The 22,003-nt window shown below is 53.6% G+C and overlaps 1 protein-coding gene across 1 annotated transcript; it reads left to right on the forward strand.

Annotated features, from left to right (window-relative positions):
• The first annotated feature begins 10,172 nt into the window (after window positions 1–10,172).
• PROCR (protein C receptor) lies at window positions 10,173–15,449 on the forward strand. Its single transcript, XM_038416779.2, is given in 6 exon segments — window positions 10,173–10,416; window positions 11,087–11,326; window positions 13,395–13,676; window positions 13,962–14,062; window positions 14,064–14,113; window positions 14,115–15,449. Coding segments are annotated over 6 exon segments (801 nt in total). The 5' UTR covers window positions 10,173–10,361; the 3' UTR covers window positions 14,188–15,449.
• Window positions 15,450–22,003: the final 6,554 nt, after the last annotated feature.

The raw sequence follows: 22,003 nt of genomic DNA on the forward strand, positions 1-22,003 counted from the left end.
GTGACCCAACCATCACACTGGGGCACTGGATCTCTGCTAGGTGAATTGTCCAAGCTAAGGGTCACACTCATGGGGCTGGCTTGCACCTCTGTCCCCTTCCTAGCCTCTGTGTTCACCTCTTCAGGTGTCTGGTCCTGTGCCCTTATCTGTCTGAGTGGAATTTTGCAATTCTCCCACTCTCAGACTGGGCCCCGAGTATACCATCTCTGGAGGAGAGTTGACTGGTGCATCCCACAATGGCTGTGTGTGGCATAGCAGCTATTTCTTTTCTAGTGCCCCTTGCTGGTAGCTCCGGCCCCATGTAGGTTCACCTCTTCTCACAACTCAGCCCTGTAGCCAAGTCACGTTTTAGTGCCTCCCCTTCCAGGGGAACAGAAAGTCCAACAAACAATAGGTCTTCAGCCCTAACTCTGGGCCCTGTGTTTTTTGCACCCTCTTGTGGCAGGGCTTTCAAATATCCAGATCCCCTTATATCATGAGGCTTCATCCCACCTTCTCAGTTGCTGGTAGGGGAACCCAGGCCCTCCCACTACACCAGATTCCAGTCCAGGGACCCTAGGACAAGCAGCCAAGGTCTGTTCCATAAGACACTTTGCAGCTGCTTCCTGGATACCCTCCCACCATTAACCTTTCTTCAGGCCTCTCCCCAGCTTCTTTCTGGGATTTTTGTGACAAACAACATCTGCCAGGGCTCCTCCCCTGACTAAGTCTGGTTCCTGGCCTTGTGTCAGGGTCGGCCACAGGAATTTGCTCTAATCCTGTCTTGCAGGCTTCCTCCTCCCTATGCAGGAGACTTTCTGCTCCCACTCAGCCTCCACTCCTTGCTACCTCTCTCCTTGCAGCTCCCTTCTTCATCATCAACATCTTCTATTTGGATTTGTGGTGCTGTTACTCACTTTCTGAATCTCTGGCCACCATTCACTGGACTCTGTAGTTATGACTTACGGTCTGTCACCCTTCCCAGTATTCTTAAAGAACTGCAGAATAGCTTTTTAAATTGGGGCCCATTTTTACTTGTACAGTAAAACCTGCCTTAGCGACCGCCTCTGAAGAGAGACCACCTGTCAGGAGTGACTACTTGCAGAGGCCATGGAACTTTTTCCCCATCATTTGACTGTGATTAAACTCTGAAGAGCAACCGCCTCTCATCTGCGACCATTGACCACATTTTCTTACTCCCTTCAGAGCCGGGTGCCTGGCCAGCAGCTGCTGCTCTCTGCTCTGCCTTCAGAGATGGATGCTTGGAAAACAGCGGCTGCTTGCTGGGTGCCTAGCTCTAAAGACAGTGCTGCTGCCATCAGCAGTGCAGAAGTAAGGGTGTCATGGTATGGTATTTCCACCCTTGCTTCTCTACTGCAGCTGGCCACGGTGCTGCCTTCAGAACTGGGCACCTGGCTAGTAGACTCCACTCTCTGGCTGCCCAGCTCTGAAGTCTGCAAACGTTTGAAGAGAGACCATCTCTTACAAGTGACCACTTTTGCTAACTCTGATGAGTGGTCACTCTTGGCAGGTTTTAATGTATTCTGGACCGGTGCTGCAAAGAAAATTTTGTTACTCCAAGGCTTCTGTGTTTTCTATATAAATATCTCCTTTCACTAGGACAGGCTTTACAATTCCACAAGAGATGATCTATTGTTTTCTGGACCATATATGTTTTGCATAGCCAATCCTTACCTTTGTTTATTAGCAATAGATTATTATTAAATTCATAATGAACTGTTAAAATTCTGAACAGAGTCACTTCCCTCTTCCTCTCTAGGCCTTGGATCATATCACTATTTTCAACCCTTGGGCGTACTTTACAGAATTTTTTCCCCTTCATTTCATGTGCCCACATTCTTCCCATATCTTCCTTAGCTCATTTTTGATTAAGTCAATTCCAGTTTGCTTAAGGGGATCTCTAGGTCAACTTGTACTGTATATTCTTAATGGCATTTTTTGCCTCTTAGTCTGCCAATTTGTTGCCAGCTATCTGTACATGCTCTGGGATCCGTGTTATTACTATAGTCACATGCCAGCCAGCTGGGCCAATTCGGTTGTTAGCAGTAACATTTCATTACGCGTATCATTTCTGCAGTCAGACTTGCCATTGTATGGTGCCTACCGCCCTGATAAGGAATTGGACAGGATGGCCAGGGCAGCTGGCAAGGTGAACAATGGGGGGGAAGGGCTAGTGCGGGGAGGCGGGACCATGGTTCCAGCACTAGTGTCTCCCCCACTTTTAGGGCACTTCCACTGCTCCTGCCAAACAAGTGAAGTCGTTGCCAATTACTGACTTCAGCTAAAAAACAACTTGAGACACTTCACCCTTATTTCCAGTCTTAACCCAGAGCAGATTTACAGCCTTCTCTCTGCCCAAGAAGGCCTTTCCTCCCTGTCTTTTCCAGCTGACCAACAGCTTTTCTCTAACCCCTGGGGTCACGCAGGCCCTGATTTTGGAGAGAATGCTGCTATGTGAGGTGGGAAGGGCCCTATTGGCACTTTTTAAGAAAGAGTCTTTTTGTCTTTTTTAAAACCGTCTGCAGCCACCGCTATTGGTCAGAGACCTTCTTTTTAGAAGCCATCTCCTTTTTCATTCATTCTCCTTTGAACCAGACATCCTCCCTGCTTCCTTTCTTCTGGTGCATAACTCATTATTGTCTAGGCCTTCCTTCTACTTGCTAGTCGGGGCCCTGCCTTACAACACAGAGATTTCCTTAGTCAAACATAAGCCAGCTCTAAGTCTTTAATTTCCTCTGTCTCCTACACCACGGATGCCACTTTATATAAAGTTCCTCTCTCCAAAACATAGCGTAGGTTTTTTCAAAGTGCAGGAAGGTTACTATTAGGTATTCTTTGCTTTTCCAGCTTTCTGTGCTCCTGTCGCTATCTGCACAATGTGGTCAGTCGTGCTCCTATCTCGTCTGAACCCACCTTGCTCCATTAATTTCTCATTACATGTGTTGCTACTCTCGCAGTTTTTCCATCCTTTTACCAAAGCATGCCGGGATGGCAGTTGGTCTGGATGCCTGAGGTGTGGAGCGCATCTGGAGCAGGTGCATTAGCTTCAGTGCCCTGCCCCAATTCCATGGGAGTTAATTACACACTGCTGCACAGCTAGATGCCCGTAGCAATTTCACTTGGAGCTGTGCAGAGCTTCCGTGACTGAATCCAAAGCCAGGTGAAACTCAGGTAGCGTCAGATCCAAACACCCAGATGAAACTAGCCACAGTTCGTGCAGAGCAGTGTGAGGTCCACAAATGGCTTGGCTGGGTCTGGGAAGGCAGGGCAGTGTCAGTCCTAGGTCTGCAGTTTAATTTGTGCTTTGTTTGTTACAGACCATGAGGGTCCCATGACATGCTGCAGGTAACAGGCTTCTGGGCCAATGACCAGCTGAGCCTCCCTTTAAGCGGGGCAGTACACCAAACGGCCATGCAATACGCAGCTGAGCTGTGCAATCTGTCACCAGCAGTCACAACCTTGGGCCCGGAGGCAGGGATGGATGGAGGGCACAGGGCTTGCTTTGCCAGATGCTCCATCCCAGAGCCATTCCTGTTTCTAAAGTGGGGTGAAAGACCACATCTGCGACTAGCAGCATCAGCAGCCAGGAGGCCTGACGGAACCTCCATGCAGTAGAAGCAGGCCTGGAAGTTCATTATTTGAGGCTGGGGATTATTATTTTACCTAATCACGAGGCCAAAGATGATTATTAAAGATGCAGCATGAGACCAACAGAAAGAACTTGTGGCAAAAGGCCCATGGTGCCTCGCCACAGGAGACATCTCTTTCAAGGGGCTTCAGCTGCCATTGGGAGAGTGGGGGAGGCAGCTGTATAGATTGTCCCATGCTCTGTGTGTGTGTGTGTGTGTGTGCGGGAGTGGGGGAGAAGCACCCACCCCTGCAGGGAGCCCCCTTTGGTCGAAGCCCAGTGGGAAGCCAGGGCATAAGCAGTTATTAACAAGGATTCACATGGGCTGGAGTGGGTCCGATGCCCAGGATGGTGCTGGCTGCCGAGATGGCAGACCCAAGGGGGCAGGTTGCCAGGGAGCAGCAACATACGTGCTCTTGCAGACCTGGATTAAAGTCTGAGGTGGGAGCGTTAAGGGCTGATGGGTTGTTTGATGTTGAAAATGACACTCTGCCATGGCCCAAGAGGGCAGCAGATGGAGATCGCTCCCACAGCACATGCCCAGCATGAAGGGCACTGGACACAATGCCACCCAGCTCCCCTTCTTTATGGACTTGTTTCTCAAGCCTTTATCTGCAGCAGAGCAATTGCCTGCATCCGATAGCTGGGGGCAGGAGGAGGTCCAGGGGACTAGTATGGAGTAGCTCAGGACATGCGGCTTTCAACACCACCTCCAGGGGCAAGGGGCAGAGCTGTCTTCAGCTGCATCCCGTCACCGTGTGTGATGTTAGCTGATTAAAATATGACCATATAGATCATTGTTGCAACCACTGTTATATATTTGCAGCAAATATTGTACAAAGGTTGTCAAGTGAGGTGTCTATGAAAAGGTTATATTTTGCTGGTTATGATTATGCTATCTGTATGCATGTATCATTTTTGTATGTGAAGTTATAAGTATTGGAATCTCCAGCAACTTTTTGGGGATTGTCTTGCCCATTTTTTGCAGTTCACAGTAATTGAGTAACCATAGCTATCCCACACTGGGACACTGGTCACAGCCAGATATGCCATGTAAGATATCTGCAAAAATGTTATAATTTTCCAGATATGATCATCTCATTTATATGTTTGTATTACCTTTGTATTATGAGTTAGAGATATGTATGTATGTCTGTATTTCAAACTTATGCTATGCTTCTGAGTGACACCCCCAGACAATGTGGCATCAGCATTGCCTAGCCTGCTTGATGGCCCATTAGGGACCATCAGCCATACAACTGACCCATTGAGAGAAGGCAGATACACCTTGTGACTCAGCAAGGCATGCAGGGACCTGCCTATGGAGAGAACTCTAAGGCTTCCAAGCCATGTGCTGGGCAGCTTGTGTTTAAAACAAAGGACACACGGGCCGCATGGCAAGAGACTATTAAAGACAGCTGCATCTTCTCCATTTTGTCTTCAATCCTGCTTCTTACCTTTGAAAGAACTTTGCTACAAACTGAAGCTCTGAACAAAGGACTGAATGACCCATATAAGCTGTGGATGTACTCCAGAGACTTGACTTAAGCCAGCAGTTTATACCATCACTGCTACAAGCCTGAACCAAGAACTTTGCCATTACTGGATGTAATTGATTCTTTTAACCAATTTTAACTCTCATCTTTCTTTCTTTGGCATCAGCATGAGTATTGGGTAAAATCTAAGTTATATATTGATCTGGGTGTGTGGATGGTCCTTTGGGATCAGAAAAACCTATTATTTGATGAGACAGGTTGTAAAGAACCACTCATCTCTGAATCCAGTGTTTTTGGTGGTGATATAAAAACTGGAATGCCTAAGGAAACTGTCTTTATGTTTTTTTGTTAGCCAGTGTGGTGAAACGAGTTTATTTTTGTGGCTGGTTTGGTATATCTTATAAAAGAATAACCACCAATTTTGGGTTGTGCTTGCCCTATTTCTCAGCAGTTTGTCCCGAATTTGGCATTCTCGGTTATGATCCACTAAGGCATGGTTACATCATGTCTGATGGGGCGAGCCAAGGAGTGCCTTGGCATTGGCTGGACCTTATCCAATAGCCAAACATCTGCAATGGGTGGAATGGGGGCTTTGCACCAACCTTGGATGCTGGCCCAGGCACCCTCAAATGAGGCAACCCCCTCATCGTGGCAGATGAAACGGCAGCTGAAGGTGTCCAGCCTGAGGATGGGCATGTTCCAACTCCTGCCTTCAAACAGGAGGCTGGAGAGCTGAATGGGAGGGGGGATACATCTGCTTTCACCTGCCTCTATCCTGCAGTCAAGCAGGTGTAGTGCTGAGTCTGCCTCAGTTTTCCCTTTGCTCAGCCAATCACCGTTTGTCTCATGTCTGGCAGCTCCTCACTATGACTCCAGCCAGATCGCTAATAGTCTTTCCCCCTCGGGGCAGTAAAAAGTCCAGTGGTCTAGTAACCCTAGGACAGGGTCAGCAGTCACTGACCTCTTGGGGTTCGGACCCCTTTGCTCTGCAGGCTCTCCTACCCCCTGGGCTGGGGCTGGAAAGGGACCCCAGGCCTGCCCCCTCCTCTGGGCTCTGATCCAGGGGCCCTTTGTGAACACCTGGAAGCAGCCAATCCCAATCCCACCCTGCTTCCCACAATACCTCTCTGCTTCCCAAACTCACCCTGTGTGATCCTCCCTGCCGGCCCATTGCTGAAGGCCCCTGCTCTCCCTGGCTCTGCAGCTTCTCCAGCAGCCCTGCCCTGCCGACCTATCTCCCCAGCTACTGCAGGGCCACCACTCAGCCCCAGCTGAGAAGGCAGCATGTTCACCCTTTAATGCAGGGGTGGGCAAATCTTTTGGCCCGAGGGCCACATCTGGGTATGGAAATTGTATGGTGGGCCATGAATGCTCACAAAATTGGGGGTTGGAGTGCGGGGGCTGAGGGCTCTGGCTGGGGGTGCAGGTTCTGGAGCGAGTTCAGGATGTGGGAGGAGGCTCCGGGCCGGGGTAAGGGGTTGGGGTGTGTGTGAGGGGATGTGGGCTCTGGGGTGTGGGCTGGGGATGAGGGATTTGGGGTGCAAGAAAGTGCTCTGGACTGGGACCGAGGGGTTCGGAGGGTGGGAGGGGGATCAGGGATGGGGCAGGGGACTGGGGTTCAGGAGGGGTTGAGGGCTCTGGCTGGGGGTGCAGGCTCTGTGCTGGGACTGGGAATGAGGGGTTTAGGGTGCAGGAGGCTGCTCCGAGCTGGGGAAGGGGGTTGGGGCATGGTGCGGGACTCAGGGGTACAGGCTCCGGGTGGCACTTACCTCAAACAGCTCCCGGAAGCAGGGGCATGTCCCTGCTGTGGCTCCTATGTGGAGGCGCCACCAGGCGGCTTTGCGTGCTGCCCCGTCCACAAGCACCACCTCTGCAGCTCCCATTGGCCATGGTTCCCGGCCAATGGGAGCTGTGGGGGTGGCATTTGGGGCTGGGGAAGTGTGAGGAGCCTCCTGGCTGCCCCTACGTGTAGGAGCCTGAGTGGGGGCCAGTGCTTCCGGGAGCCACGTGGAAAGCCCCCACCCCGCTCTCTGGTGGGAGCTCCAGGGCTGGATTAAAAGGTCTGATGGCCTGGATGTGGCCCACGGCCCATAGTTTGCACACCTCTGCTTTAGTGGCTGGAACAGCCTGGGGTCTCCTGGTTTTTGAATGTTTGGGGTTGGTCATACTGCACCTACATGTCTGTCTGTTAGGGGTTCCCTCTGGTTGCTTTGTTTTGCCAGGATTCCTTCATACAGCTCTTCCTGTTGGGCCTCAGCACTGCTACGTGGGGCTGGACCTGGTCTGAAAAACGTGGAGGCGACTGCCATTTTCTACAGATATGAAAGAGGCAAAGAGTCCTGTGGCACCTTATAGACTAACAGACGTATTGGAGCATAAGCTTACGTGGGAGAATACCCCCTTCGTCAGATGCATCTGACAAAGTGGGTATTCACCCATGTAAGCTTATGCTCCATCTGTTAGTCTATAAGGTGCCACAGGACTCTTTGCCGCTTTTACAGATCCAGACTAACACGGCTACCCCTCTGATACTTGAGATATGAAAGAGACAGCACAGCTGTTCTGCCCCCATCCCAAGGTCCCTGTCAGTTCTACACCCACATCTGTCCTGCCCGCAGCTGCCTGTCAGTTCTGCACCCACATCTGTTCTGCCCCCCACCCCAGCAGTTTTGCACCCAAATCTATTCTGCCCCCAACTCCCCATCAATTCTGCACCCACATCTGTCCTACCTCCAGCTCCCTGTCAGTACTACACCCACATCTGTCCTGCCCCTAGCTCCTTGTCAGTTCTATACCCACATCTGTCCTGCCCCCAGTTCCCAATCAGTTCTGCTCCCACATCCGTCCTGCCCCCCAGCTCCATCAGTTCTACCCCACATCCGTTCTGCCACCCAGCTCCCCACCAGTTCTGCTCCCATATCTGTCCTGCCCCAAGCTCCCCATCAATTCTGCACCCCCCCGGCATCACCTCTACCCCTCCTGCCACTCCTGGCATTCTTCACCCCCCCACCTTGCAGGCCGGGGGGCTGGGTGGGTCTGTGGCAGGGTCTCCTCCCCCTTCCAGGTTGCAGGGGGGAAGTGGGGAAAGCAGCCACTCAGAGGGTTGAAATGTGGCCCCTCAGCTGGCTGGAGTCATTATTTGCAGGGTCTGTGTCCCCTGGGAGCTCAGAGAGTTTGAAGCCCCCTCCCAGAGGTAGTAGAACCTGCCCCAGACTCCCCTATTCCCCAGCAGTGGAGACAGCTCTATTGCTAATCCCAGACATTCCCAAAGCATGAGTCAGGCTTCAAAAATCATGAGACTGACTTCAAAATAATAAACCTTGTGTCCTTTCCCTTCACCTTCTGTCTGCTGAGTGTCGAGGGGCGCGTGGGTCACATGCTCAGGCTCTTCTCCCAACTATGAAGGCTAGAAACTTAGCTTTTGTAACTGAAAACTGAGGCTGGCTCCCTCTGACCTGCCAGTGCTGGGAGGCCTAGCCCCAGGCAAGGAAGGGACTGCTGGAGTGATGGGGCAGGCGGGGGGATCCCCATGGAGGTCGCAGCTGAGCGGGAGCCAGGGAGAGCGAGGCCAGAAAACCAGTCATGCTGCAGGCCCAGCTGCAATGACACATCTCGGCAGAGCTCTGAGCAGGTGCTGCCCATGGCACAACAGAGGGCAATGGGCCAGCCAGCAGCAGGGTCACCAGGGAGAGAGGCGAGCCCAGGGCAGAGCCCAGTCCTCACAGATCGCTCCCCTTCTTGAAGCCCACTGGGAGTGACAGGGCCCCTCGGAGAGGAGCGGGCCTGGGCTGTGAAGCAGTAGGGGTTAAAGGCCTGTGGCCAACAGCTGAGAGCAATTTCCACAGCATCCTGCACTGCAGCCTCAGCTCCCCCTGTGTTGGGGGGACAGAGTGATCATGTGGGGAAGATCCCGATTGTCCCAGGCCAGGCAGGCCAGGGGGAGCCGGTGTCCACTCCCAGGGCTCAGCATAAATGACCCAGCTTGCTGTGCCTTGGTTTGTCTGGTCACCCCCCGTGTGTGGCTAACCGTACGTGCCCAGGGCGGGGGTCAGCAGCCCCAGCCTCGCCCCTTGGGAACAGGACCATATCTGTGTGCCCTGCCCCCGCAGGGGGGGCCATGTTGTCCCTTCGGTGCCAGACGGGGGTGGGAGTAGTGTAACGCCCAGCCAAGGCCAGAGAGGAGATGGGGGCCTGCAGGGAGCTGAGCAGCTGCGCTGAGGGCCAGCCATTGCCTGACACAGGCAGGGAGGGGCTGGGCTGCTCCAGGGGGTGACTCCTGAGCCAGCCAGCTCCATGGTGCTCCGCACAGAGCCAGAGCATGGCCAGGATTCAAGCATGGAGCAGGCTTCTCTGTCCTCTCTGGAGAAGGCCATCCAGGGATCACTGTGCAGTTCATAGCCAGCCTGCGCGTCCACCCCTGTGCCTCACATCCCCTTGGAGGGTCCATAGCCATTCTACAAAGGGGAGAACTGAGGCACAGAGGTGAGTGGCTTGCCCAAGATCACACATGGAGTCAGCAGCAGTGGTGGACATAGAACACAGGAGTCCTGCCTGCCAGTCCCCCTGCTCTAACCCATTAGTCCACACTCCCCGCCACAGCTTGGAGCAGAACCCAGGATTCCTGCCTCTGTCCATCACTCCAACACTCCTCATGTGAGCCTGGCAGTGGAATCCAGGAGTCCTGACTCCCAGCCCACTGTTCAGCCCATCAGAGCTCGGCCTGGCAGCTGGGGTTAACAAACACTCCCCCCTGGGGAGGAAGTGCTGGGTGCGGGCCTTGGTACATGATGTTTGCTGGGGTCCCATTTCACACATTACATATGTTCGGGGGGTCTCCAGAGCTCAGGGCCCTGGAATACTTTCTCCCCTCCTGCCATCAGCCATAGGGAACTCCAGGGCCCAGCCCAGCTGCACTGTGGGGACAGCAGAGGGGAGCCAGGCCCTGGGCTGGCAGAGAAGGGGTGTCAGCAGCTGCGGAAATGGAACAGAGTTGCAATAACAGAGCTGGACTAACATTCCCGCCCTCTTCATCCCTGCCAGCCCCAGCTCCCTCCCACGGCCCTGATTGCTTCACAGCACTGCCCCTGCATTCACATCCCCTGCAGAGCTCGGTACAGAGGCATGGGGCACGGGGTCCCTGCCATTGCTCTTCCAGGCTCTGGGACCTCCCACCTCCTCCACCAAGGGCACCAGACGAAAACCGAATAGTGACTGGGCCGCCCAGCCAGCCTGCGGGAATGCTGCTACTTCTGCTTCTTGTCAGTGCTCTCTGCCACCAGGGAGATGGGGCAGGTAAGAGGGGTCCCCAGCACCCCTAGGCAGGGCCCCATGCGGCTCTGAGGGCTTGGCCATGGAGACAACCCCTCGCTCTGATCAGCCTAGCTGAGCGATGTGGCCAAGGGATGGGATGGGGGTCTCAGGCCAGGGTTCCCCTGCAGATACTGTAACAGCCTCCATCCCCCTCCAGCCCCTGTGACACGAGGAAGTAGCAGGTCATGTCCCAGCTTAAATGCTTTTTCTGCACTCAAAGCACCACAGGAAAGGCTGGTGCCAGCCAGTCTGAAATGGCTCCCGCAATGAGATACGGCGGTGCTAGCATGACTGAGAGAATGGCAGTGCTGGGCCAGGGGAGGGAACAGGATCCCCTGAGGGGGGAGGTGGGCAGGGAGGCCCCACAATGAGTGAAACAAGGCAGGGAAATCCCAGCATCTGCTGAGCCCTCCTGCAGGAATTCCGTGCGGGTTTCTTTTCCCATGCATGGCTGAGTGCGGGTGAGCCCGAGCAGCTGGCCAGTGTGCCAGCAGGAGAGGCTGGGGGCTTGTTGCAGTGATGGAGGAATGCCCCTGGCCCCCTGGGAGGGAGGACTTTGTATGGCAGGAAGGCCAAAGTCAGCTGTTGGGGGGGATGTGCGTGGCCCAGCGCCTTCTGGCTCTCTGATTCTCTGGGTGTCTGTTCCTCCCAGTCCTGCACACCTTCACCATGATTCAGCTCACCCACCTCCCAAACAGCAGCGCCGTTGAATTTTGGGGGAATGCCACTCTGAACGGGGTACTGACCCACAGCCTGCAGGGCTTCAATGCCAGCCAGCTGCTCCCGCTGGAGCCCCCGCCACGGTGGCAGGAGAGGGAGAGCAGCTTGCAGACTTATTTACACGCCTTCCATGCCTTCGTGCAGGTGATCACCAAGGAGAGGGAGGTGCAGTGTAAGTACCGGAGCGGGAGTGGCACTGGGAGGCATGGGCCCCTCTGACACCTGGAGCTGGTGATATGGCCCGGGGGGGGGGGGCAGCAAAATGGACGAAACAGAGTTTGCATCAGCCAGACGGCACGGGGAGCATGCATGGTGTTTATCACCCATAGATGGGTCAGCCAGGCAGGGTGCTGCACTGTTGTGTCTCCCGCCCCCCCCGCACTGTGTGTATCGTGGGGGCAGGGAGGTACACTGGGAGCACAGGTGTTATTCTTTCCCAGGATTCCCAGGTGAATGTTTTTCAAATAATTGTTGTTGGTTGAAAAATGCATTTTTGTGTCCAAAACCCAGGGCTGGCTCCAGGATTTTTGCTGCCCCAAGCAAAAAAAATTTTGGCCGCCCCTGCTTTTTTTGTGCCCCCCTGCCCCCAGCTCCACCCCTTCCCCAAATCCCGGCCTGCCTCCTCCCCCGGGCGTGCCACATTCCCCCTCCATTGCTTCCTGTGGCTCCCCACTCCTGCAACAGCTCCCCTCCGCCTGCTCCCCGAACACGCCACCGCTCCGCTTCTCCCGCCTCCCTCTCAGGTGAGGGAGAGGCAGCGCGTTCAGGGGAGCAGGCGCAGCAGAGGGGAGCGCGGGAAGTAACGGGGGAGGGGAGGGTAGAGGAACCGCTCCCCGCCCCAGCTCGCCTCCGCTCCATCACCGCTGCCGTGCGGCTTCTCCTCCCTCCCTCCCTCCCTTGCCGTGCCAAACAGCCCAAACAGCTGTTTGGCGTGCGGCAAGCCTGGGAGGGAGGGGGGAGGAGCAGTGGTGGCGGCGCGCTCAGGGGAGCAGGCGGAGGTGGAGTGGAGGTGAGCTGGGGGCACATTTCTAGGAGTGGCCTGGCCGGCGCTGGAATGCCGCCCCTAGAAATGTGCTGCCCCAAGCACCTGCTTGTTTTGCTGGTGCCTAGAGCCGCCCCTAGAATCATAATCATAGAATATCAGGGTTGGAAGGGACCTCAGGAGATCATCTAGTCCAACCCCCTGCTCAAAGCAGGCACAATCCCCAATTTTTGTCCCAGATCCCTAAATGGCCCCCTCAAGGATTGAACTCACAACCCTGGGTTTAGCAGGCCAATGCTCAAGCCACTGAGCTATCAAAAACCTCAGATAATTTCAGCTTGAAACGTTGTGTTTCATTCAGACTGAAATGTTACATCACCACTTTTCCACTCCCAGTGCCGTTTCGAGTTTAAATGTGGCCCGTTCAAAAAAAACAACCCCAAAACAAGGGTGAGAAACACTTGAACCAGCCTGCTCAAAACAAAACATTTAGGGGGAAAATGGGTTTTGAGCCAACTCGATCCCTTTGAAACAACCTTTTCCCCTGCGTTGTTTGATTCCAGGAGCAAATTGGTTTTGGTTCAGATCCAACCAGATTTTTTGTCACATTTTTCAGTTTGGCCCCATTCCCTGCTCGACCCCAAGAGCTGCCATAGCCTATCAACAGCAGTGACTTCGATCTTGACCAAAAGGAAACAGCCAGGTGGGCCAGAGTCACGTCTCTGTGAGCGAGCACTGTGTGCGTGTCTCCTGGCTCCAGGCTGCGCCCACCCGGCGAACAAAATGGCAGCTGCCACCCAGCTTTCCCGGGAACTCTGAGCATACCACGAAAGGGGAACAGAGACACATCAATTACCTAGCAGCACGTGGCACCGGGTGGGGTGGGTAGCATGCTGGAGATGGGGAAGCAGAGAGAGTGGGAGCGGGCGATGGGAAGGGAAGGAGGAGGGTAGAGGGATCAGGCCAAGGGAGAGAAAAATGTTAAAGGAAAGCAAGTGGGGGACAGATCTGGGGAGTGCAAAGGGAGTGGGGGTGGGATCGGGGGAAAGAAGTGAGGGGACAGGGAGATGGGGCTGAACCCAGGGAGCAGATAGCAGTGGGGAGGCTGCTGCTGAATGCCCCCAATCTGCCCGAGGGTTGCTCTGGCAAAACAAGGAGGTGTTGGGGTGCTCCACCATGTCCCTTCCTTCCATGTGTCCTCCTGACCCCTGCATCTGGGTCATGCCAGCCTGACCCCTCTGGCTCTGCCTCCTCACAGACCCGCTGCACTTGCGCTGCAAGCTGGGCTGCCAGCTCTCCCCTGATGGCGCCTCCCACAGCTTCTATGAGGTGGCACTCAATGGAGATGACTTCCTGAGCTTCTGGGCAGCCAATGCCAGCTGGGTGCTATTGGGGCACAAGGAGGAGGACAAGCTGGCCAGATTTGCCTATGCCCAGGTGAGCCGGTACCCACAGACCACCTCTGAGCTGCAGTCCTTCCTGGAAACGACGTGTGTGGAGTTCCTGAGGCAGCACAGCAAGATGGATGATGCCATGACCGGTATGTGGGGGGTGGGACTGCCGGGCATGGTTTCCCGGGGTGCTGCATAGGGAGGGCATTGCAGCCAAGCAATCCCTGCGCCAACCCATGCCGTCTGCCCACCAGCAGGAATACGAACCCCCTATGACACTGGCAGTGGCTCCCTTCGGGCCTCCAGCCCAGGGGAAGTAGAGGAAACATGGGAATGGAACCTGGATCAGTCCCTCGCACAAGGCCCGGCCCCCACTGCGCGAAGCCCCTGAAAGCGAAGCCCAGCTCTGAGCCCATTCCTCTTGTGTCTTGCAGAAGGACAGCAGAGGCGCTCGCACGCCCCTCTGGCGCTGGGCATCACCTTGGGAGCCTTTGCCCTGGCAGCCTTGGCCGTAGGAGTCTTCCTCTGCACGGGAGGGCGGAGATAGCGGCACCAGAGGAGGCCACCCCCCACCCAGCCCTCACAGTGCAGCATGGGGGGGACTCGGCAACTGCTGCCCCCAGCGAGGGGAGGGGAACGCTGCTCAGTCCCCACTGCTGATCAGCTCTGCGTGTGGATCACCGCCCCTAAAGTACCAGCTCCCCAGCTATGCGCCTGGCTGGCACCGGACCAGATATGGGGCAGCACCCATCCACTGCTCCCACTGCACCCTGTTCTTGTAGCCACCCCCGGCCCCCTGCCAGTAGCCATCTGGCTGCCCTCTCCCATTCCTCGCCGCTCCCTACAGGGAGCCCACGGTCCCAAGCAGTGACTCAGACACCACGTAGCCCTCCTGGAGCCACGGCAGGATTGGGCCCTTTGTCCATCCTTGGGGGGCTTTGCCCAGCCCTGGTTTGGAATACTCCCAGCAAGGGCCTCAGCCCTGCTGGGGTGGGTGATGTGGTTGGAGACACGGCCAGGACCTTTGCATGGTCCGGGGTGAGGGCTGTTACATTGACACAGATTTCTGTGTGGGACGGGGCTGCCCATTCTGGGCGAGAAACTGGGAGGGTGGCGTGGTGTGGCGTGGGGGCATGTCAGCACCCAGGCCAGCTGAGGCTGAACTGCGAAGAAGCAAGTGTGACCATGCCAGAGAGGAAGCCAACACACTCCCAGGGGAAAACCTGGCATCACCCCGACAGGAGGGGCAAGCTCAGGCACGAGCGCTGGGCGAGGAGGGGACAGCTGGACCACCAGCCAGCTCCTCCTCTTTGGTGGTGGAAGAGAGCCATGCCCAACTCATAGGCAAGGCCTCACAGACGTTCCCAGTGCTTCTCCTTTGACTGGGTGAGGGCATGGGTGGTTGTAACCAGTGGCACTGGGCGTAGCCATCTGGGTGCCTGGCACCGTTTACAATCAGCCGGGTCAGGGATGGTTCAGTCTGTGCTCTATTAGCCTAAATCCAGTGTTGTGCATCCAGAGTGGACTGTGTGAACAGCCAACAATTTCTTGGCACTGCCTGGGGGTGGCCCTGAATCAGCTCAGGATCCACCTGCCCTCTTGCCAACCAAAGAGGGGCTCTGCAGTACAAAGAGAGGATTCAATCGTTTGGAGGAACCACGTTGAGGCCATGCAGCTCAGTGAACCAGCTGGATGAAGACATGCAGGATTCCATACCCCCAGGGGTCAAAAAACAGTGTTGCCAACCCTTCAGGATTGGCCTGGACTCTCCAGGAGTGAAAAATTAATCTAATTAAAGATTATGTCATGTGAAGAAATCTCCAAGAATACATCTAACCAAAATTGGCAACCCTAAAAAGCATGAGTCAGGCTGCAAAAAAGGCACGGGATATAAAACTCTAATAAATGCTGGGTTCGTTTGACTCGTCTCGTTTCTCTAAGGGGTGCATGCGGCGTCATGTTTTCAAGTAGGTCCCTGCAACCATGTGATCTTGAAACTTCCGTTTTTCAAATGAAAACTGGGCTCTCCCACAATCTCCGGATTCCAGGAGTGAAAAGGGTGGTTAGGAAAAACACCAGGTCTTGTGAGGCTACCGATAAAACCATAAAACTTGGCAACACAGGGGTTGTATGTTTGTTACACTGCAATTACTTTAACTGTGATTCTAAAGGAGAGAGGAGTGACTCCTTTGGGAAAAATAAATGTGCCGGCCAAGATTTAAAATACAATAGGAGCACCATGTCTCAGTTTGTTCCCAATTCATTGCAGTTTGGATAATTCAATTTTATGGGACTTGTTAATTCTTTCCACCTGCCCTCTAGCTTGAGGATGGAAGGGGATGTGTAACGCTAGGGGAATACTGGCCCATGTACCCAATTTGGTACACTTGTCCGATGAAAGCTGGTCCATTATCAGAGTCAATAGTGTGTGATAAACCCCATTTAGGAAAGATTTATATTATTAACACTTTTGCAGCTGCCAGACTACTCTCTTTCCACCCATTTGCTGAAGCTATCACAATTACAAACATAAATCTATTCTTCCTAGGGGTGGTGGGCAAGAGTCCCACAAAATCCATCTGCAAGTGCTGTAAGGGACCCTTTAAAGCCTGATGCATTAATTCTTCATACCTTTTCCTTCTAGCAGGGTCTTGTTTTGCATATGTTAAACAACTATCAATACGCACATCCAAATCCTCTTTCATTCCAGGCCACCAGCCTATCTTTTTAAGTTTTTCCAATGCCTCTTCTAATTTGGGTGTCCCCCCACAACAGAACCATGTATCCACCCCAAAGGGAGGTGTTGCATTTGCTAAGACTGCTAAAACCCATTCATTGTCTGGTTTTGCCATAATTAGGCTTCGTTCTTTTTTCAATGGAATGCCCTGCCACTTTGATGGGCATTCTACACAACTTTTGCCTGAAGGTCCTGTAATAATAGCAATCCTTCCTGGTTGTTTTCATCATTTTTTTGTTCTGGTTTTGCTTGTGCCCGGGTGGTTACTGCCATGAGCACAGCTTCCAATATTGTACCGGTGATTGCCACTTCCTTTGCAAGCTTATCTGCCTGTTCATTTCCCCATTGTAATGGACCTTTTCCTTTGTGTGATTTTATTTTAACAGTCTGAAATTAATATTGGCTGCCAATTCTTCGATTCGGTGCCAAAGTATCTTGTGTTTAATTTCAGATGCATCGGTTCCTGTAAAAGTCATAGTTTTCCACCATGGAAGATAAATGGTTTTATCTTTATAAACATAATCCAAATCAGTTCCAATAATTATTTCAGTTTGTTTTTCATTCTCTCCGACACTTCTACAACTGCTGACACATCTGCAGACTGTGTTCCTCCCGTCTCTAGCTTGTATTGAAAGGATTTGCCTATGTCCTGTCACTGAATCCTGTAATTCACTTTCCTTCTTTATAATATAAGCTACCATCCACAAACCAGATTGCTTTCCTGATTACCTGTTCAACCGGAGTTGTCGTAAAGACAGGTTACACTTTAGATTCCTCCTGGGGCTCACATACGTGTTTCTGACCAGTTAGGGTCAGACTCCATACAGATCAGGTTCTTTCAGGGTGAGCAAGTGGACATTTTCTGTCATGAGAGCAAAGACCCATTATATAGCCTTATCCACTCTCACATGGATAAATTTTCCTGACTTAGGATAAATTTGGATAAATTTTCCTGACTTAGTAGTTTTTCCAGAGCATGATGGCTTTTAACAATTACTTTACTTGCTCCGATAATTCCCTGGGCTTTCTGTAGGGTCCAGTAAGCAGCAAAAGCAGTTTGCTCACAGATTCCCAGTTTGCTTTCTGGAACTGTTAGTGCTCTGTTATAGTACGCAACCGATCTTTGTTGGGGGCAGCCAAAGCAGATGCTTCTATTAACCCCCTTTTCAAGCTTTCCCATGCACTAGTTGCTTCTTCTGTCCAGATCCATTGCAGCCTTTTAAGCACCTCATACAAGGGTACTGCCTTTTCTGCATATCCCACCATAAATTCTCAGAAAAAGTTAGTGAGCCCCAAAAAAGCCTGCAAGGATTTAGTATCCACTGGCATCAGAAGGTTACACTTCACACTGTCCTTATCTACTGATCTTCCCCGTGTGTGCAGAGTCTAATTCTCAGGTACTGCACTTCTCTATTTGATCTGGGATTTAGAAGGGTTACGTTTCAAGGTGCGTGCTTGGCAGCAACCCAGTAACTGGTACACTAACCCTTCATTCTCTTTTTCTGTTCCACTTACTACCAAGATATCATCCACCTACTGAACTATCTTTCCCCTTTGCAACAATCCTCCTTTTCCCCAACATATTCCTCCCAGCAGCATGGAATGTCATGGGTGCATCACAGTATGTCATAGGCAAAACATTTCAGCAATACAGTATTGAGTACCCTGGAACACAATGTTGCATTGGGTGGGTAGCACTGGTGGCAGCAGAGGTGAAAGTAAGCTGGTACGCCCCGGTACAGCATACCGGCAAGAGCTGGTGCACCGTACTGGGGCAGGCCGGCTTCCCCAGGGGGCAATTTAAAGGGCCTGGGGCTCCTAGCAGTGGCTGGAGCCCCAGGCTCTTTAAATTGCCTCCAGAGCCCCGCTGCTGGAGCCCTGGGGTAGCGGCTGCAGGGCTCCAGGGGCTATTTAAAGGGCTGGGGCAGTAGAAGCAGGGGAGCCCCAGGCCCTTTAAACGGTCCCCAGAGCCCTAGGGTAGGGTGGGGGGCTCCAGGGGCTATTTAAAGGGCCAGGGCTCCAGCTGCCTCGGTCCTTTAAACAGCTGCTGGAGCCGCGCTGCTTCCCCAGGGCTCCAGGGGTTATTTAAAACAGCCTACGGCTCCCCTGATTCTAGCTGTGGAAGCGGCAGGGCTCCAGCAGCTATTTAAAGGACTGGAGCTGCAGAGGCAGCTGGAGGTCCTGCTACCCCAAGACTCCGGGAGCTATTTAAAGGGCCAGGGCAGTAGAAGAGGGGAGCCCCGGGCTGCTGCTGCCCAGGTGGGGGGTTGGGGAGCACTTACATTTCAGGGTGGGCTGGGGCTGGCTCTGACCCCCCCAATCCCACCCCTTCTGCCCTAGGCCCCGCCCCTTCTGGGGGCCAGAAGTGGCCCCAGCGTACTGGTAAGTCACCCGACTTACTTTCACCCCTGGGTGGCAGAGATAAATTGCACAGGGAAACAGGCTTCCCTGTAGGACAGTGAAAAATCCTGAGGTGAAATCTCCATCAGAAATGGGTCTTGCATACTGTCCCCGACTCTGGGCAAAACCTGTCTGTCTTGAACAAACAACCCTCGCCATCCTCCAGGAAGAGGGATAACCATTTCTGGCGAAATGAGGTTTGCACTGCCTGAGTCCAGTGGAAGGAGGGGCACCAGGATAGATGAAAGAGGGGGACTTAAATTTGTGGGAAGATTAACTCAGACCATGTTGCGAGCCCATTGTCTGAGGTGGATTTTTTTTTTAATATATAATATATATATATAAAATATATATATTTTAATATGATTTGCCGCTTCCAGTGGAGGGGTCGCAGAGAGGAATTAGTGAGGTTGACAGGTCTTGCATAGCTCCACCGTCTGTCACTATATTGTGCACTAGACCTCAGAATGTGGCCACCAACTCTTGCTGGTGGCCGCACTGACACTTTTTCCTAAAATACTTAATTAACTTTAGGAAAACCAAATAAATATGCTCTTATATACACATCCACATCATTGTAATTATTTATGTAGATTTTTTTCCCCCAAGACTCAATAAAAAATAATACTGTGAAAAGTGATAGATGTATGTTCATTAATATCACTTTTCACAGCACACTTAGTAGCTAGCTGGGAGGCTGTGATAAGTGATACTAACAAACATACAAATATCACTTATTACAGCTTCCTAGCCAGCTTGTAAGTCTGCTGAAAAAAGTGATACTTGTATGTATGTTAATATCACTTTTCTCAGCAAGCCCCAGGACAAATTAAGCCCTGAAAGGGGAGAGAGGGAGAAGGAGGAAGGGGAGGAGGCAGTGGGGCCCAGGGCGATGTGGGGTTGGGTGGAGAGCCTGCACGGCCAGAGCTGGGCGTCAGCGCATGTTACTGTGTGGTCAGAGCAAGGGGCTGTGTAGCCGAAGCCAGGTGTTGGGAGCCCGCTGCTGCACAGCCAGCAGTGCGGGTCAGTACCCAGGGCTGGCTCCCGTCACATAGCGGCAGGAGCCTGGGACCAGTGGACAGACCAAGGGGCCAGAGGGTTCCCAAAGTCCCACAACCTGGCTCCCAAAGTCCCGCTGGTGAAGCTTGCCACCCAACCGCCCCAGGGCTGAAGGCCAAGCCCCCCACCTCCAAGGTAGATTAGGGTGACCAGATCAGGCGAGCAACGCCAGGGAGGGGGGGAAGGGGGGCGGGAAGAGACAGACACAGGTGCGCAGCCCCGACCGGAGCCAGCCTTCCTGTTGGGGGTGGGCCCATGCTGCACCACACAGCTCCCCTGTCCAGCACCCTCTGGATCCACTATGCCCAGGGTCCCCCCTTCAACCCTTCCACCACAAATGCACAGTGCTGTGTGCGCGCGCGCGCACACACACACACACACACACACACACACCCCGCCTAGCACCCCCCTGCCCACAGCCCCACCATAGCTGCCCAGCACCCCACACAGAACCCCCCACTCGCTAGTTTCCCAATACACACAGATTTCCCCTCCCTCCCAGTGCCCTTCCCCATAGCCCCACCATAACTAAACAATTCCCCACACAGACCCCCACTGCCCTGACACACACATCTCCCTTACTTCCCAACACCTTCCAACAGGCCCCCACTGTCTAGCACCCCAAAACACACTGCCCAACTGCCTCCACATACCTCCCAGACACTCACCATCACACCCTGCCTCCTTCCCTGGCCGCACTCACCAGCCCTCCTGGGAGATCTCTGGCTCCTAGGGTCAGAGCAGCGAGGGGAATCTCCAGACTCTCCGCATGCTGCGCCCGCCACAACCATGAGCTCTGTGGCTCCCATTGGCCGGGAAAATGCAAGCCCCCTCCACCCTAAGAGCCAGAGGGACCTGCCAGGGGGCAAGGTGGGGAGTGCTTACCTGGGGCGGCTCCCGTCCCGGGAAGCATCTGGCAGGCAGGTCCCTCTGGCTCCTAGGGTCAGGTTGGGTGCGGGGGTTCAGAGGCTCTCTGCCTGCTCCCGGTGCGTGCAAGCCCTGGCCCTGCAGCATGCGGCACTCCTGCCGGCGGGCGGGCGCCGGGAGCTGCCCCAGGAAGCAGTGAGCAGCAGTGCCGCAGTTGTGGTCCGAACAGTCCCGATATCAGGACAAAGAGCGATGTAAGGTCGGGACGCAGGACAAGTCCCCTAAAATCGGGACTTTCCCAATAAAATCGGGATGTCTCGTCACCCTAAGGTAGATTGAGAGCTCACCTTGCTCCTGCAACTTTGTGCTACACCTGTCTCTAGAGTCACTGCAGGGCAGCGCATCCAGGAGCAACAGGGAGGGAGGAGGAGAGGCAGATACTTTGTCCCCGTTTCCCCCCCATGACCGCCCAGGAGGCTGTTGTGGCAAACAAAAAGCTTCTCGTGGCTGCATTTGAGAAATGCTGCACTAGAGAGAGCAAAAACAGAGGCGCCTCTATGACTGGAAGATGGTGAGGAAAAACCTAGTTGCAACAGATCCCAGAGCAGCAGATTGGAGAAACAGCATTTCACTCTGCCATTGTCTAACACCACAGGGGACTGGGGAGCAGTAGGCCAGGGGAAAGAGGTACTGAGCTCTTCCCAAGCGCTTTATGTTTGTGCTACTCAGGATATATTTAAAACGAAACTTGAATCCTCCCAGCTCTTCTGCCTCTAGTAAAAAGGCCCCAAAGTCTCTTGTACAGGGCTACAGTTCAGAGAGGGGTGGAGGGTGTTGGCTTTTCAGGAGAGAGGAAAGCAGCACTGCAGAAGGGAGCATGTACGTTCTGCTCTGCTGCTCGGTCTCTGCCATGCTCCCAGAGTAAGGGTCAGCACTAGCCCCCAACAGAGCAGAGGAAAGGAGGTGGCACTTGCCCACAGGTGGGATTAGCTGGTTGCCATTTCTCACCCTTTACCCGCATGGAATGAAGTGCCACACAGCCAGTTTCTCCATCTGTATGTGCTTCAAGGCTTTTTCAGCTATGGCTTCCCAGCGTGCTGGAACACACGATGGCACACCAAACTAAGTAAGCAGAGCCTGCTCTCCCTCACAAAGGACACCAGAAAGGGCCTGAGAAACCTCTCCCAGCCCAGCAGCACAGCCCTCCTCTCCAGCTAAGAGGCTGCAGAGCTGTTGCATTTATTATCGTTCAGACGTAGCACAGCTTGGAGGTCAGACACCTATTTTCATTAGGACAGAGCCTTCTTCACAGGCCAAGTGCCTGCAGCTAAAATAGAGCCAGTTCTACTTAGATGCAAAGCCAGTCAATTGCCATTAAACTTTGAGTAGTTTTATTACAGTGCTCCCTGTTGC

The sequence above is a fragment of the Dermochelys coriacea genome, chromosome 9, assembly GCF_009764565.3.
Source record: "Dermochelys coriacea isolate rDerCor1 chromosome 9, rDerCor1.pri.v4, whole genome shotgun sequence".
Lineage (NCBI taxonomy): Eukaryota > Metazoa > Chordata > Testudines > Dermochelyidae > Dermochelys > Dermochelys coriacea.